Here is a 16,586-nt window from a genome sequence, read left to right as displayed (position 1 = left end):
CCTGTATGTTGCTTGTTTGCACATGGTTGTTTTGTTGTATGTTGTCTCCCGTTAGACTGTGAACTCCTCCAGAGCAGGGACTGTCCTTTTCGTTTCTTTGTATCCTCAGTGCTTAGTTCAGTGCCTGTAACATAGTAGGCACTTAATTAAATGCTTGTTGAATGGCTGACTAACCTTGGAACACATACTGTAAAAGGATAGTTGAGTAATTTAATAGATATTTCTAGCTCAATAAAAATATTAATGAGAAGGTACTGGTATCAGATCTATAAAATCCTGTATTTTGAAAGAAAACAAGAATATTATTCAATCATCAATTTATTTGTTGTTAAGGACAGTTTTTGTATGTATCTTTTGGGAATCAGAATTATGAAGTGAACTATTTACAGTTTTAGTGGTATGGGGATTGTTTTTGTTTTTTACCAAGGAATATAGACCTTTCTCTTCCCCATCCCCACCCCTGACTGTTTATCTTAATACTTATTTGCTGAATTAATGAACATATCCTTTACAAATGGAAAATCCAGTTTTATATTATTTATATGTATATCGTGGGACTTTTCTTCCAGAATATCTAAAGGGTGGAAAACATTATTCTGTAGATCCAGGTTAGTGTTGAGATTACTATAACTTAAACTCAGTGTTAACTCTTAAATATTCTCCATATGTTAAAACAATGCCAAGTTTTCTTTAGCTATCTGCAAACCGGCTGGTTACACTTTATAGTTACAATATGTGTATAATATCAATGCAGATGTGTTTTTGGAAGCTGAGTTCTATGGATTCTCTCTTAAGCTATGGAAGCTTTCTAAGTTTTCAATATAAAACCATATGCCTTTTCATAGGCCTGTATACTGAGAGTGAGAAGGTGTTTTTAAAAATTACCTATTACAACCTCCTCATTTTACAGATGAACCCGAGCCAGGATTAAATCCTAGACTCCTGTCAAATTCAGCCTTCTTTCTACAGTACCACCCTACCTCTAAGCAAAGCTTATTTAATGCTTTTTTTCATTCTAAATCTTCAGCCCTGTTGGTCTTGATCATAGGGAACTGAACTGTTGTTTCCTTTATGAAGAACAGATAAACTGATCAAGCAATTAAAAGGCCAAAGTGGATCTCTCTTTTGAAAAAAAAAAGGCAAAGATATTGCACTTATGAGGTGCAAAGTAAAACGGTGATTCACAAGAGCTCATTTTTTCTTTAGCCACTGCTACAGACAGTAATTTCTCATAAGTTGAGCCATTTGAAATCCTAACATTGAAATGGTGCTAAAATCTTTGATACTCAATATTCAGTCTACAATAAATATTTCTTTTCAATAGCTATTATTTAGTAGTATTCCTCCTCATAGAATGACAGTGTAATATAATGATGAAAGACTGGCTTTGGAATTAGGAACACCTGGTTTATCTTACCTCTGATGCACCTTAGCTGTTTCCTCCTGGACAAGTCACTTAACCTTTCAGTGGCTCAGGCAACTCTTTTAAGATTTCAAGTTACAATTGTTCTTGGATGGGGGATTAAAATCCTAATTCCAAAACAAATAAAAGAAACAAAATCCTTATCATTTTTGTTATGTGGAACAAAGAATGGATTTTTTTTTAACCCTTTTCTTGAATCTTGATTTGCTATAATAATTAGAAATCAGTCAACTTGTTCTTTGCTGGACATAGGGCGTCTTTTATTTAAATTGCTGAGTGTGATTCCCGCACATGTGCAGAGAAGAGTTAGGACACATTTAGGTGGCACAGTGGGATGAGCATTGGGCCTGGAATCAGGAGAACCTGAGCTGGAAATCCAGCTTCAGGTACTTCACTAGCTGTGTGACCTTGGGCACATCCATTTCACTTCCGTCTGACTCAGTTTCCTTCACATATACAATGAGGATAATAGTAACTACCTCCCACTGTTGTTGTGAAGATAAAATGAGATTTGGCAAAATACTTTGCCAACTCTAAAATGCTATATAAATACTAGTTGTTGTTGTTGTTCCTGCTGCTGCTGGGTAGTATGATTTTCTGATCCTTTGAAAGGGGGTATTTAGTAAAAGTTTAATATAAAGAAACTTCTTACTCTGCCAGAATCTGGATTCTCTGTAGGTTTCATATCCATTCTGTCACTATTTTCTTCTCCCCTACCATGAACACAGGAAAGTAAAGGTTGATTGTATTTGATTTCACCACAAGATGGTCAGGTTGTAAGATTGTTTTGTGTTTTATCATAGCATTTACTCTCATTGCTACCCTTGTCCCTAGACATACTTCCCCAGCTAGATATTTAACTACATTGGCCACATTTTTTATTGGTTAAGTTGTCAAAAATAAAATGTTTTTTAAAAATAATGTCTTTAAGTAGTATTGTAGACTTCTTGAGGGAACATGATCTATTCTACTAAAATGTAGGAAACTATATATCCTAACTCTTTATCCTAATAGCCAGTGAAGCAGTGAGAAGTATCGTTAGACTTAACTTTAAGGCTTTTTTCTGTATTGTAAGAGAAAAAAGTTCTTTGCCATCTACATTTTAGTCATTTGGATGGAGAAAAAGGGAAAGACTAGCCAATGATGATGATGGTTTGTATAGCCTACACCTCTTTTAAAATTATCATGTGGTGATAATACATCTACCTCTTAACTCTGTAGAGAAGGAATGGCATGAATAATCCCAGAATAGCAGATTTCATTCATTTGTCATGAAAGTGAAATGGAGGGGGAGGAAACAAATTAACAGATTGGTCATGCCTCAAAATACAGAACTCATTTTGCTCTTAAAATTCACCTCCTCTCTACTGAAAAGAGGAAAACCTCCTGAATTCATCATTAGTCCTCAAACACTAGATTTCCATAGACAAAATTTGGAAAACATTTGCCCCAGCCTAAAATGAACTAAGGACCATGCTTGCCCACAAAATTTGTTACTGTCTGTTACAGCAATAGCATTGGGATAGATTGAAGTGTCCTAAATCAGTGTGAAGTTCCTTATGTGCATAAAATCATGGTAGCTGGAGGCAACCTAGAAACATGCTGAATAGAAAGGGGAAACCTGCCAGGGATTCTCAGCAACATAGAACCAAATTATTCCAGAGTTGGAAAGAGCTTCCTAATCCAATTCCTGCCTGAGCAAGAATTTCCTTAAAGTCATCCTGGACAAATAGGAATTTAGATGCTATTTGAAGACCTCCAGACATGTGGAACCCACTATCTACCATGGCAGTCCTTTCCACTTTTGTACAGTCATAGAAAGCCCAACACATTTTTTTCATACAAACTATTGTCTACTTTATGGACCTCTGGACCTGGAGTCAGAAGAACCTGAGTTCAAATGTGGCCTCAGATACTTATTAGCTGTGTGATCTTGGGCAGGTCACTTAATCCTGTTTGCCTCAGTTTCCTCATCTGTAAAATGAGCTGAAGAAGGAAATGACAAACTAGTCTGGTATCTTTGCCAAGAAAGCCCCGAATGGGGTCACAGAGAGTCAGACATACCAAAACAACTCAACAAAATTGTATAGTTTTACCTCCTCTATCCTATACCTGTGCAATTTTTAAAAATCCAAATACAGAATATATTCTTACTAATTTTCATCTTATTTCAGTCAGTTATTCTAGCTAGTCATCAAAAAAACAAGTGAATAAATACACAACATGAAGGGCAGTATTTTAACCCAAACTCCCTAACTTTTAACAAAATAGAATTCATAACATGAGCAAATAAATATTTTTGTCTTGTATCCTTTTACTCTAAAATTATATGATCTTTAGTCCTGTTTTTCCTTTGCAGATTTGTATATGACATCTATGCCTACATTCAGGTTTTTAATAAAAATATTGAACAGCTTGGAGATAAGGATAGATCTGTAGGGAAGACTTCAAAGTTGAAGTCAATCCAATGACTTCTTAAAATTACCTTTAAATTTTGAATCTAAACACCAAAAAAGGGCATTTCCATGTATAGCACACAAAAAAATTGAATATTGAGTTTGAATTTTCATTTTATGCCACTTGAGTATTTTTTAAAGCAGATAATAAATTCCACATACCACTTTCAAAATTGTCTTGTGTGTCTTTGTTTCCTCCTGAATATCCCTCTGCTTTTCTGTGCATTTGAAAAAAATGTCTCAATGTCCTTTGGGGGTGGGGGGAATCAGTATTTCTAAGGAAAGGGAGGGGAAAAAGCCCATTGTAACAAATAAGCATAGTCAAGTAAAACAAATCCACATAGTAGCTATCTCAATAAATGTTATGTCTCTCTGTTAGAAGGTGGGTAACATGTTGACTATAGTTCCTCTGGAGAAATAGTTGTTCATTGCATTGATGAGAGTTCTTAAATTCAAAGTTGTTTTTCTTTACAATGTTGTTATGCTTGCATAATCTCTTGGTTCTGCTCACTTCCTTTTGCATGAGTTCATACTACCTATGATTCTCAGAAATCATCTCTTTCATCATTTCTTATGGCTCAATAATATTCCATTGAATTCATACACCAGTTTGTTCAGACATTCACCAGCTGATGAACAACCTTTCAGATTCTAGTTCTTTGCTTTTCTTCTTCTAATTTCCCCTTCAGGATCAAAGAAGTTTGTTCTGCTCTTGACTTACAAAGAAAAAGTGGTAACTTAACTGTTATCCAAGTAATGAACTCCCTGAAAACTAGAATAGATTAAATAGGTTCTATGAGACATAAATTCATACATTTTCCTTCCATCTCTTTGCTTCATAGCTTTTATTTCATTTCTTTATCTCTTGATTAATTTCTTTTAAGTATTTGTAGTTCTTCTGGAACATCCATTTTTTTTTTTTCCCTTTAAGTCTCTGCTTACAAGTCATTATGGAGTGACTCTCATTTTGAAAGTCACATTTAATTTTTTTAATTGTATACTGGTCACTGTCTTTTTTTTTTTCCCATCTCTCCAGCTTTATTTCCTAAACTAGGTCTTTGTGCCAGGAACAGGCTCTGTCTACTGCATTGCTTTTTGGGTGGGGTGGTCAGCCTGGCTTAGTCTTGCCCAGTGTCAACCGGGTTCCTGGACTGATAACCTCTTTCTTGGGTTAGGCTTTCCCACCCCTTCATCTTTGAGATTTAGAGCATTGAATCTTAAGGGCCTCCTGGGGTCTGGGGTCTGTCCGGATGAGTGATAAGGGATCTCTTGGTTGTCCTGCCCAGAGTTGTGTTCATTGTTGCCCCCCCCCCCACCCGGCTCCTAAAGGCCACCTGGTAGGTTTATAGCTACCCTGGGGCTTTCTGGGAGAGCCCTCACTTGCTGCCTCCTGATAGAAAGCCCCTGCAGGCTATGAATATCTCTGGCCCTCAGGTCTCTGGTGAGCTGGGAAGCTGCAGGCTTATTTGTCCATGGCACTAGCTTTGCTGATGGTCCCTTCTATTGCTCACAGGCGGCTGGCTGACATTTTATATGTACTTTCTGGATGGAAGAAGTCACTTACTGTGCTGTACTTTCTTATTGGTTTTCTTGATCATTTTTAGTCTAGTGAGAATTTCAGGGTTTTGCTGAAATAAATAGGAAAGCTGGGTAGCCCACTTCAATTCAGGCAGCTATCTTAGCCAGAAGTCTTCCAATCTATTAATTACTAATTTTTGGATCATTTCAACCAGTTCATTTTGTTCTTAAATTTTATTTTATTCATTATTCATTTTGTTTTATTGCTCTATTTTGTTCTTACATCACTTTCATTTACAAATATATCCCTCCTTCCTTAACCATCCCTAGAGAGTTATCCCATATATAAGAAGGAAAAGGAGTGGAGGAACAGGGAACAGAAAAGCTCAGCAAACCAATTAAAACATAGCAGCCATGTCTGACAGTATTTACAGTGCACCATGTTCTCAGCCCTCAACCTATGCAAAGAAAGGAGGGAAATGATTGTTCTCTTTCTTCTCTGGGTCAACTTGGATATTATAATTAGGTAGTTCTCAATCAACAAATATTTATTAAGAGCCAAGGATTTGTGATCCTATGACTGTGGGTGACCTCCCCAGGAGAGCAGACTCTTGTCGGTATCATTCAGTCAGTAAGCATTTGTTAAACACCTACTGTGTTCCAGGCACTGGGCTAAATGCTAGGGATACAAAGAAAAACCAAAGATAGGACCTCCTCCCAAAGAACTCACCATCACATGGGGGACACAACATGGAAACAGCTATGTTCTAGCCAGGGGGATGTAATCAACAAAAGTCGAGGGCTGGCATTAAGGGAGATTAGGAAAGGTTTCTTGTAAAAGGTAGGATTTTATCTGGGCCTTGATAAAAACTAGAGAAGCTAGACAGGGGAGGTGAGAGGGAAAGGAATTCCAATGAAAATGCTTGGAGTTGGGAGATAAGTGTCCGGTAAGGAGCTGCTTAGAGGTGACCCAGAAGGTCACCCTGGGTTCAGCCACCATGCTGCGTGAGGCCTTCCTCTCTCTCGACATGAAGAGGCTACCAGTAGAACAGAGGTGGTCCATTGGGTGTTCTTGCTGTATCAACCAACCAGTCTTTTTCTCTTGTACATCTATTTAATAACACCCTTTACAAGGTTTATTAATTTATGGTGCTTCATAATTCATTGTAGAACATTCACATGCATCACGTGCCTCTCCACTGTCCCCTCATCTCCTGTGAGTTTAACTGTCATCTCTCTCCATGCACATGACTTGGCTTCAGATACACAGCCCCAGTTTTTTCCCTGAGCTTCAGCCCTGCATTATTACTTAGCTGTTGGGCATTTCAAAACTGAATGCCCCAAAGACATTTTAACCTCAACATGTCTAAATCTGAACTCCATAACTTTTTCCCAAATCCCTTCCTCTGCGATTTTTGTGGAAAGGCACCACCATCCTTCCAATTTGTCAGGTTAGTAACTTCAGCATTATCCTAGGCTTCTCACTCCATCCCTCATATCCAGTTAATTGCCAAATCTGGCCATTTCTGGATCATGTATGTCACTCCTCTCCACTCACACAGCTCCCACCTTAGTTTAAGCCTGTACCACCAAGAGTAACCTACGTTACTGCAGCAGCCTCCGAATTGTCTCCCTGCCTTAAGTCTCTCCCTAATCTAGTTCACCCTACACAGTACTGCCATGACGATTTTCCTTAAGCACAGATCTTAACCCGGTGACTCCCCTACTCAAGTTAGCTCCCTTGATTTCCTATTGCCTCAATGAGCAAATAAAAACTTCTCTGTTCAGCTTTCAAAGCCCTGCACGACCTGGTCGCTTGGCACCCTACTTTTCCAAACCTATTGGATAATACTTCCCCCCACCCCACAGTGGAAGAGTCAAACTTACTTTCCCTTCTGTTCCTTACTCATAATACTCCCATCTCCAACCTCTCTGCTCTGACTGTATTTTCTCCTTGCCTATCCCTCATAAAATCTTTCTCTTATTGTAAGATATAGTTTAAGTATCATCTTCTACATGAAGCCTTTCCTAATTCCCCCAACTGCTAGTACCGCCTCCAACTACCTTGTATGTATATATGCCTTCTATTATATTTATCTCTATACCTTGTAAGTATACTTTGTGTATTTTACATGTATATGTAAATATACTATATGTATTTTTATACATCCTTGTCTCCTCCATTAAAATATAAACTCTTTGCATAAAGAGATTGTTTTATTTTTTTGTATCCCCCAGCATGTAGCACTTTGTATGGAACGTAGTAGGAACTTCATAAATACTTGCTGATTGATTAGTACTCATTTTCAGTTCTTTGGAGCTAGTCATGTAGAAAGGTAAAGCTATGTTTTTGTTTCTGTTTAATACATTAAAATATTTTAAATTTTGTATGAAGTGGGATGGGGCTGGACCTATGGTTGCACTGGAATTTCCTTTGAGGAAACTCCCTCTATCAGTGCAAATCAGCCCCTTTTTTGCAATTTTTAGCTTTTGAGAATAGCCTGGGACAAGAAATTTAGTGATTTGTCTTAGTACAAGTATGTGTCAGGGTTGTGACTTGAACCTAAGGCTTCCTGACTCCTGAGTAGGCTTTCTGCACCCCCACCCCAGCAATGTTCCCCACTCCTTCTGACTGTAGGAGGTTGAGGAACAGTTTAGGAACCTTAATTAACAAATCCATAACATTTCATTTATCACATACTGGCAGTTGGAACATTTGGCAAAAAGGAGTTTCCCTAGGTCTAATTTGCAATTCAGTTTCTTTTCTGACTTATAGATAGATAAGAGATCAGATTTTTTTTTCAAATACTAACTGCAAAACTACTTGTACCCTTGAAAGTATTACTTGGTGCAGATATTTAGGTATAGTTTGACAGTTTAAATGCTTTGTTAACATTTAACTAATTTTCAGTGTAAATTTCCTTTGTGGTTTCATCATTTTGAGATATGCCATTTCCTTCTGGCCATCTAAATCTGCACACAATTAATTTGTCTTTCTTTGTGTTATAGCCCCCACAGGCAAGTCTTGTTTAGATTTAGGCTAAACACCTAAAAATATTCTTAACAGAAGAGTTTACTATAATGGTGTTCATTCTCAAGACTTCATGCACTACTCTTAATATCTGTACCTTCAGTATGGAGAGCTTTTAGATATATAAAATGTGATATAGAGTGTTCTCCCTGTCTCTTCCTGTTGCATTTTTTATGGCATTTAAGAGCTGCAGTCCAGGATTGTATGTGAGTCTAGAATCAGAATTTGAAACAGTATAATAGTTGAGACTATTTTAAGTCATTCTGCTTGTAGACATTTTCTGTTGTAGCTTTTTAGTAAAGAACTTTTATTCTGGCATACTTGAATTTGTATGCAAGGCTCCTTTATTAGTTGTAAGATTTTTTATTTTTCAGTGAAAAATGAGAATATAATTCCATAGAAGTCTGTTCCATTACAGTAGACTTATTACTAGAATTATATTTAGTGACAGAGATTTGCTTCTTGGAGCTTTCTTTTTTTCTATGTCAAAAGTGTTTTAACTACGCAAGAGAAAGATTGTAATGATTATGTAAAAGTCAGTTTTCTTTAGAATCAAAATACCAAAATGATGATGAAAAGGTTCTTTTCTCCATCTTTCTATTTCTGTACCGAACCATTCTGGAAAGATAACTGCCTTTTTACAAATTTCTAGGCAAAGCATTCTGTTGGCTCACAACCCTAAAATTCATGTATTCAGCAACTATATTTTAAGCAACTGCTGTGTGTTTTGAGGACAATATATTAGGTAACCATAGAAATGGAAGACACAGTACCTGCCTTCTAGGAGCTTACATTATCACTAGAGAGTCAAGTCACTCATCATGGAAGAAATTACAAAGCAATAATAATGAACAGTAATAATAGCTGACATTAGTATAGATAGCACTTCAAGATTTTACAAAACGTTTTACATGCATTATCTAATTTGATTCTCACAATCACCCTGTAAATTAAGTACTCTAGGTATTTTACATATGAAGGAATAAGGTTAAATAAGAAGAGTTAAATGATTTATCAGGCAAATAACTAGTATGTTAAAGGAGAGATTTCTAAGACTTCTCACTCTGAAGTCCTGGCCTTATTCCACTTCAGTCTGTCTCTCTAGTGCTTAGTATAGCATTATAGTTAAGTATCCTGAAACTAGAAGCTAGGGAGTGATCAGCATGGAGTGAGTATAGTTTGGAAAGTTTTCTTAGAAGGCTAAATACTGAGTTTTGAGTGATAAGGAGATTGAGGGATAAAGGTGGCTTGACCAAGAGAGCTCAGGAACTCTTCTGGTGAAGGGCAACAGCCTGGGACAAAAACAAAGGGAAAAAAAATCACTTCACCTTTCCGGGACTGTTTCATTTGTGAAATGAAGGAGTTGAGGTCTTTTCTAACTCTGAAATATATGATCCTGTGAACCTAGTTTTTCAATATAATCCTTCATCCCCCCCCCCCAACCCTGCTTTGTAATGTGTAGGAGTTGTCCGCCATTCAAGAATCTATGATTGCCTGTTGTCTGCTTCATTTAATTTAAACTCCCCTACTCGGTTTTCAGACCTTTCCATAATTTCACCTCCATTCTACCTATCAATTTATTTCCCATTATTTCCCAATTCAAAACTTTCTTTCTAGTAGACATCATACCCATCCTGCCCCCTGTAGACATACCCACCTTGACTTGATTTTGCTCATGCTATATCTATCTGCTCCCTGTTATCCATCCCTCAGTTCCTTCTTTCTTGTAGCCTACCCCAGCTACTTTGTCCTGCTTGTTCTGGTCTCTCCCATTCAGAATTACTATGTTTATAATTGGTACATAGTTTATACCTCATTGTTCTATATCATAAACTATTCAGAGCCAGGGAATCATGTCTTATATTTGTGTATCTCTCATCATACTTGGTATGGTGTTGGGCCTAAGTATTAATACATTGTTGATTGATGTGCGGATTGAAGGAGAAATAAGACCAAAAATAAGTCTGAAGATTGTGAATCGATGGGACCAGGATACTCATAGTTGTCATTGGTAGAAATAGAGAAAGGGCTCCTCTTTTGATGGAGGCTGGGAGGGAAGAAAGTAAATTTTCAGTATTTTATATAAGGAGAAATTGGTATATACTTACAAAGGTGTCTTTTAGGCATTTGGAGTCATAAGATTAGAGAGGTAACAGAATCAGGATAGAGATGTAGATTTGGGGAAAGCTATTTAAAGATAGTAGCTAAAACTAAGAGTAATGAGCTTCTTGATGAAACAAATATAGACTGAGAAGGAGAGGACCACGGATGGAAGTTTTGAGATAACTGCAATTAAGGGCTGGAGAAAGAAGAGGCAGAGGCAGAAGAAAAGCCACATAAAGATGTAGGGCCAAATGCCAAGAGACAAGATAATTTCAAAAAGAAAATGATGTCTATTAGTGTCAAGTACCTAATAGTAATAATAATAGCTAACATATATAGTGCACTAAGGTTTGCAAAGCACTTAACATGTTACCTCATTTGATCCTTGTAACAACCTCGTGAGAGAAGTACTGTAATTATCATCCCCATTTTACAGATGAAGAAACTTCGACTAAGAAGTTAAGTGACTTATCTAGGGTCGTCCAGCAGTGTCTTAAGTGTCTAGCTAGCTACCTGTGTAGATTACAAGTAATAATCTCTCTACATGGAATATTAAGAATATAAGAAATGTAAAGGTCATTGGGTGACCTTAGAGAGCAGTTCTAATGGAATGGTGAAGTCAGAGGCAGGCAGGAGTAGACCACCTCTGTTCTGGCAGTTTAACTGTGAAAGATAGTAGGAAAAATTGGATGGTTGGATGGATGGATAGATAGACAGACAGATGGATAACCCAGAATTAGTAGTTTTACGCCCATAGCTCCCAAACCAAAAAATTAATTTGCTTGTTAAGAAGTGTGGTTTTTGTTGGTAAGACTAAAAGCAGCAGCTATGTTAATAATTTTCATAATTTTGTTTTCAACCTCAGACACTTCCTAACTGTGTGACCCTGGACAAGTTGTTTACTCTTTTTGCCTCAGTTTCTTCATTTGTAAAATGGGGGTAATAATAACGCCTACCTCTCAAGGTGGTTATGAGGATCAATTGAGATAATTGTAAAGTGCTAACGGTAGTGACTGCTGCAGAGTAAGCACTATATAAATGTTATTTTTATTATTATTATTATTATAGCACCTAGCCATGTAATACTATTCCAAAAAGCTTTATTTTTATCCCATTTTCATTGAAATAGAGATAGATGTTTTCCTTACTTTTTATATAAAGATAATAATCCCTTTGAAACATGCACTGCTAAATTACGTATGTCTGACTTTCACTCCCATATATTACTGACTTCATTCAATGTGAAGAAAATTTTTATAAATTGTAAATTTTAAAAAATAAACCAAATAACTGTCCATGAGAAAGAGCATAGAAGTGTTTGTGCATGCTTGTATATTTTTATCTGTACCAGGAGTGAATACTATAGAAAGAAATTGTATTCAGTATTTTCTAGTCTTGTGTCAGAATTGTTATTCTACACTGAGTATGAGGTGTAGATTCACTTCAGGGAATCAATATGTTCAATTCAACAAACCCAACAAACATTGGGTACTGCCAACTTAGTGTTTAACAGGGTTTGTTGAATGAATGAATGAATACTCTTGGATACTAAAACACAGTTCCTGACCTTAAATTTACAACCTGATTGGGGGACATGGGAACATACAAAAAGTAGAAGTAAATTTTTTTGAAACTAAAATTTTGGAAGATTCATTTATCTCCTCCCCACTAAAAATGATCCCAAGATAGATCATATTTAGGAACGAAACAAATCTTTTAAAATTACATGTTTAAAAATAACATTATTTTCTGACCAAGTATTCAACCCAAATTATAAAGGACATAAACAAATTTTATAATAGAACTGAAAATATTATACCAGAAAATTTTTTTTGGAACTAGATCCTTGAGAAGAAAGAGACCTAAATACCCCATGTATTGACCTGGCCCTTGGTTTCATCCCTGATAAAATGGGAAAGGAGATGATAAAAAGAGTCTTCACCAAATGTTCCGGAGCATTTTAGTTACTGAATTTACACTAGCGAGCAACATTTCTGTATTTCTGTTTGGTTTCTTTTTTCCCCACTCTCTTAAATTTTTTGAGAAACTAAGCAAGAATATATATTCTTATGGCCTCTTATCAACAAATTTAGTCAGTATAGGGAAAAAAATTTAAAAATGGAAACTTTTTTAGGTTTTATAGTTCAAACAAGGCTGTTATCTTTTATCATGTCGCCTTAGTCTCATAATTCTGTCGAAAGTAAGATAATAGTAAGAGTTTTCTGTGAGATGTATCCTTACCAAGTTTGCAAAGGATTTGAAGTTTTTAAGAGGCTATTACTATGTTACAAGCCGACTGATGTGGTTTTTTTGCCTTTTTTTTTTCTTAACAGAATTTAACTCCTTCCAGACCTTCAATTCAGTTTCAAGGACTCCAAGGGGTGAGTATTCTTTTCCTTTTATAATTTTTTAGGAAAGCATTTTTAGAAAAATTTTACCTATTATGTTTAAATTTCTAATCTGTTTTTTTTTTCACCTGTTCCTCTTACAATCAGTGATAACTAAGGATACTAGGTATTCTTTGCTTGTGGTTTGGTTTGATAAGCACTTGGGCTGTTTGTCCTTTCTGAATTTAAAGTAAGAAAGTAGACATATGTAACTAAACCATAAATTACTAAAAGGATTTTTAATAGAGGATTAACATGGATTACTCTTATTATTTTTATAGGCTGTATAACTGATCATATAATATTCCAGATCCATTTGATGATACCCTAAGAAATTAACAATTATAAGGAAAATATAAATATTAATGTTTTAAAATGAAAGAAATGCCAATTCATAACATAACTAAATATTGGAAAAACTTTTTAGCATTTGGAGATGTATAAAATGTAATGAGTTTCCTTTTTAATTAGTGAGAGCCCTGTCACTGGAATTATTCAAGCAGAGGTTGGATAACCAACCACTTTTCAGGAATGTTGTAGAAGGTGTTCTTACAGTGAGAGAGAGCTGGTCCATATCACAAGATACTATGATTCTGTGCTTTACCTTGAGGAATTAAAAACACTTATAAACAGCTTATAGCTCTCTAATTGCCATTAGTATTGAGTGTAATATAGCAAAGTTTCAAAATTTATTTGAAGTGTATAAATATAATATATGAATGGAAAATTAAGATTTTCTTATACACATTTAAAGATGATAGCAAAGTTTTCTGTTTATTTTATTGCTTCACTTAGCTACATGAATAATGACAGAAGCTCCAGACATAGTATATTCATTAAAGAGAAACCTATAATTAAAATTGATGGCATATATATATAAATAAAAACATTAAAGAAATCAAATATAAATAATACTAATTCTATGGAAAAGCAAATAGGTTCATTTTCTGCATATATTTTCAAATTAAAATCCCCTCCTTTGTGTGTCTGTCTTATGCATTCGTTATGTTACGTGTTTTTTAAAATACATACATTTCTGGAGGCTGATTTTCTTGCCAAAGAAGAAAAGGAATTGAGAAAACATTCTGTTTGGTGCTACTTGTACATATTATTTCTGTTGCCTTTTTTTTTTAGCTTCATAAAGGGAATGCATTTTTGTTTTTGTTTTATATTTTAGTTTAAAAAAGTAAAAACTCTGTATACCTTTTCATAATTTTAATAATTCCAGGGACCAAGGAATATCTTGAAACCAGTTCTTAAGAAATAAGTTGTAGCCCCCCCCCTTTTTTTTTTCCTTAAATCTATGTTATAGGACATTTTTCTGTTCCTCTTTAGTAAAAATCTTCATATATGTTAGGGCTGAGCCATGTACATAGGAGCCTTATGATGAGGTACCTTTGGCATTTCTATAATTGACACCCCACAAATGAGATGTAAGATGAAGCAGCTTTATAGGTTGGATTTTGCTCTGGAGGCATTGTATTGCTAGGCCCCATTGCATAATGATGTTGTAGTAGTTTAAAAAGCTTAAAGAATGTTGGTTTAATTACGATTGAGAAGTTTAGAGCTTGAAAAGGAACTTGGAGATATGGTCCAACTCCCTTATTTTATAGATATAGGAACCAAAGGATTTGTCAATGGTCGCACAAGGTAGTAAGCCCAAGCAGAATTCAAATCCTGGTTCTTCGACTATGAATCTGGGACTCTTTAATATTGTTCATTGGCTTAGAAGAATTTCTTTTAATATGTGAATCTTTATGGCATCCTTTAACAATCCCAAGGCATATATATATAGGAAGTCCTTCACTTTCATGGGGATACAGTTCTAAACTTTCTGAGGATTTTCACCACCACAATAGGGAGGAGAGGAGAGAAGAATAATATGAGTCAGAGCCAAATCTGCTTGTCCCTCCTTTGCAGACACATATCTCAGACCTCTTTGTCCATTTTCTATTTTCCTGTCTCCTCCCAATTAAGGAGGGTACACAATTGGTTAGGGAGATACCAGACCAGTCAACCATACTGGCCTGACCCTGGAGGGATGGGGGAAGGCTGAGGTTTGTAGTGTTCCAAATTAGTCCTTATAGTTTAATTTAGCACTAGTAACTCAAGCATTATGAAGGAGGTTGACTTTTCTGTGAAATACTAGCTACCTCCAGGCCCTGGGCAGAATTACAGAGTTTATCTTCGGAATCTTTCCAGCTGCCTTTCAGACCTTTTCTCCTTCCTTCTGGGGACTGGAGAGTTAAGGATAAGGAACAAACAGGTGGATCTGACTTTTGGTCTTGCTTATTTACTCAGAGCATACACCTTCCTCCCCCTTCTACTTCCCCTCTTCTACCTCCTCCCACCCCCACCCCTCCAAACACTTGAACTAGTTCAACTGGTAACAATGTGAATTCAGAATTGTTTAGTAACATGTACCCACCCACCTCTTCCTCCCTTTTGCAGAGCTCTCTGTACTACTTGGGGGCTCAGTAAAAATAGATTCATTGCTGGGAAGATAGCTTTGGTTGGCAAAACCCACAGCAAATTTGTGAAACAATAAATTTGAGTCTCCTCCATTTTATTTTTATCTTAGAGACTGGTAATAAAATAAACTAGTATAAACCTTCCTAAAGGAATATCTGCTTATGAAGTTTTTATGTGTGATAAGTAGACCTTTTTTCGGTGGGGGAATGGTACCCAAACCCCTCATTTCATCAGTATAGAAAATTCCCAGTTTGAAAATATTCTCCACTAATGAAGAATTACAGTTTGTTTGTTGTAGTTTCAGCCTGTGCCACTGAAAAGTTAAGTGACTTGCCCAAGGACACAGAGATGTGTATCGGGAACAAGAGTTGAACCAACATCTTCTTGAATACATGTATGGCTATTCACTATGCCAAGCTATATAGATGAGGCTTAAAAATTTTATGGTTTCCATAAACTTATATTTCCTTCCTGTGTTTTTCTTCTGAAGGAAATTTTCAGTAGCTCTTTCAGGAAAGTGGTTGAGACATTTCTGAGATATTCATGCCTTTTCATTGAAGGGATTTAGCAGTATTATTTAACAATGTTACATTCCTTAGGTGTTAGCCTTGGTTTAAAATCTTCATTAATTGTCATGCCTGTTTAGTTTATAGGCCTATTCAAAGATGAATTGAAATGTTGTTAAAATTCCAGCGGCATCTTAAAACTGAATGCTCGCCTCTTCTGTTTTACCTGCTGAGACCTGTGCTGAATCCTTCATGATACAGATTTTCCCTGTTATCGTGCCATTGTTTTTTAGTAATGTCTTTAGGAGACCAGCATTTTCCATTTTATACAAATGAACCTTCAGTTTAGCTATTAAGTATATTTCACTTTTGTGTCTGAACATGTTCACATTTAAATTTTTCTCTAAATATGCACAAACTGAAATGTCAAACAAGTTATGGTTTATCTAATAATTCATTTTAATTAAATTAGTGAAAATTCTGAATAACTTCATTCCCTGGTCTTCTAATACTATAGTTCCTGCAAATGTATTTAAAGTGTACAAAGTGTGAATAGGTTTTAATATTCTCTTATTTTAAGAAATTCACATAATTGTATTGTCCTTGTATAAAGCACTAAGTGCTACAGCAGGGAAATGTTCCAATGAGAATAGGGAATTCCATTTTCTAAAACTGGTATGTGTCAGGAAC

The 16,586-nt window shown here is 35.9% G+C and overlaps 1 protein-coding gene across 1 annotated transcript in view; it reads left to right on the top strand.

Moving 5' to 3' along the window:
• ELL2 (elongation factor for RNA polymerase II 2) overlaps window positions 1–16,586 on the top strand; it is a 93,643-nt gene that overhangs the window by 7,542 nt on the left and 69,515 nt on the right. The window contains exon 2 of the mRNA XM_069085143.1: window positions 12,865–12,912. Within this exon, the coding sequence (XP_068941244.1) occupies window positions 12,865–12,912 (48 nt within the window). The remainder of the gene's footprint in view (window positions 1–12,864; window positions 12,913–16,586) is intronic.

The sequence above is a fragment of the Petaurus breviceps genome, unplaced genomic scaffold (assembly GCF_028583685.1).
Source record: "Petaurus breviceps papuanus isolate PSGF00001 unplaced genomic scaffold, PetGlider_PUasm1.0 175, whole genome shotgun sequence".
NCBI lineage: Eukaryota > Metazoa > Chordata > Mammalia > Diprotodontia > Petauridae > Petaurus > Petaurus breviceps.
The sequence above is the reverse complement of the archived record's forward strand: the minus strand, read 5'-3'. Positions and strand labels throughout refer to the sequence as shown.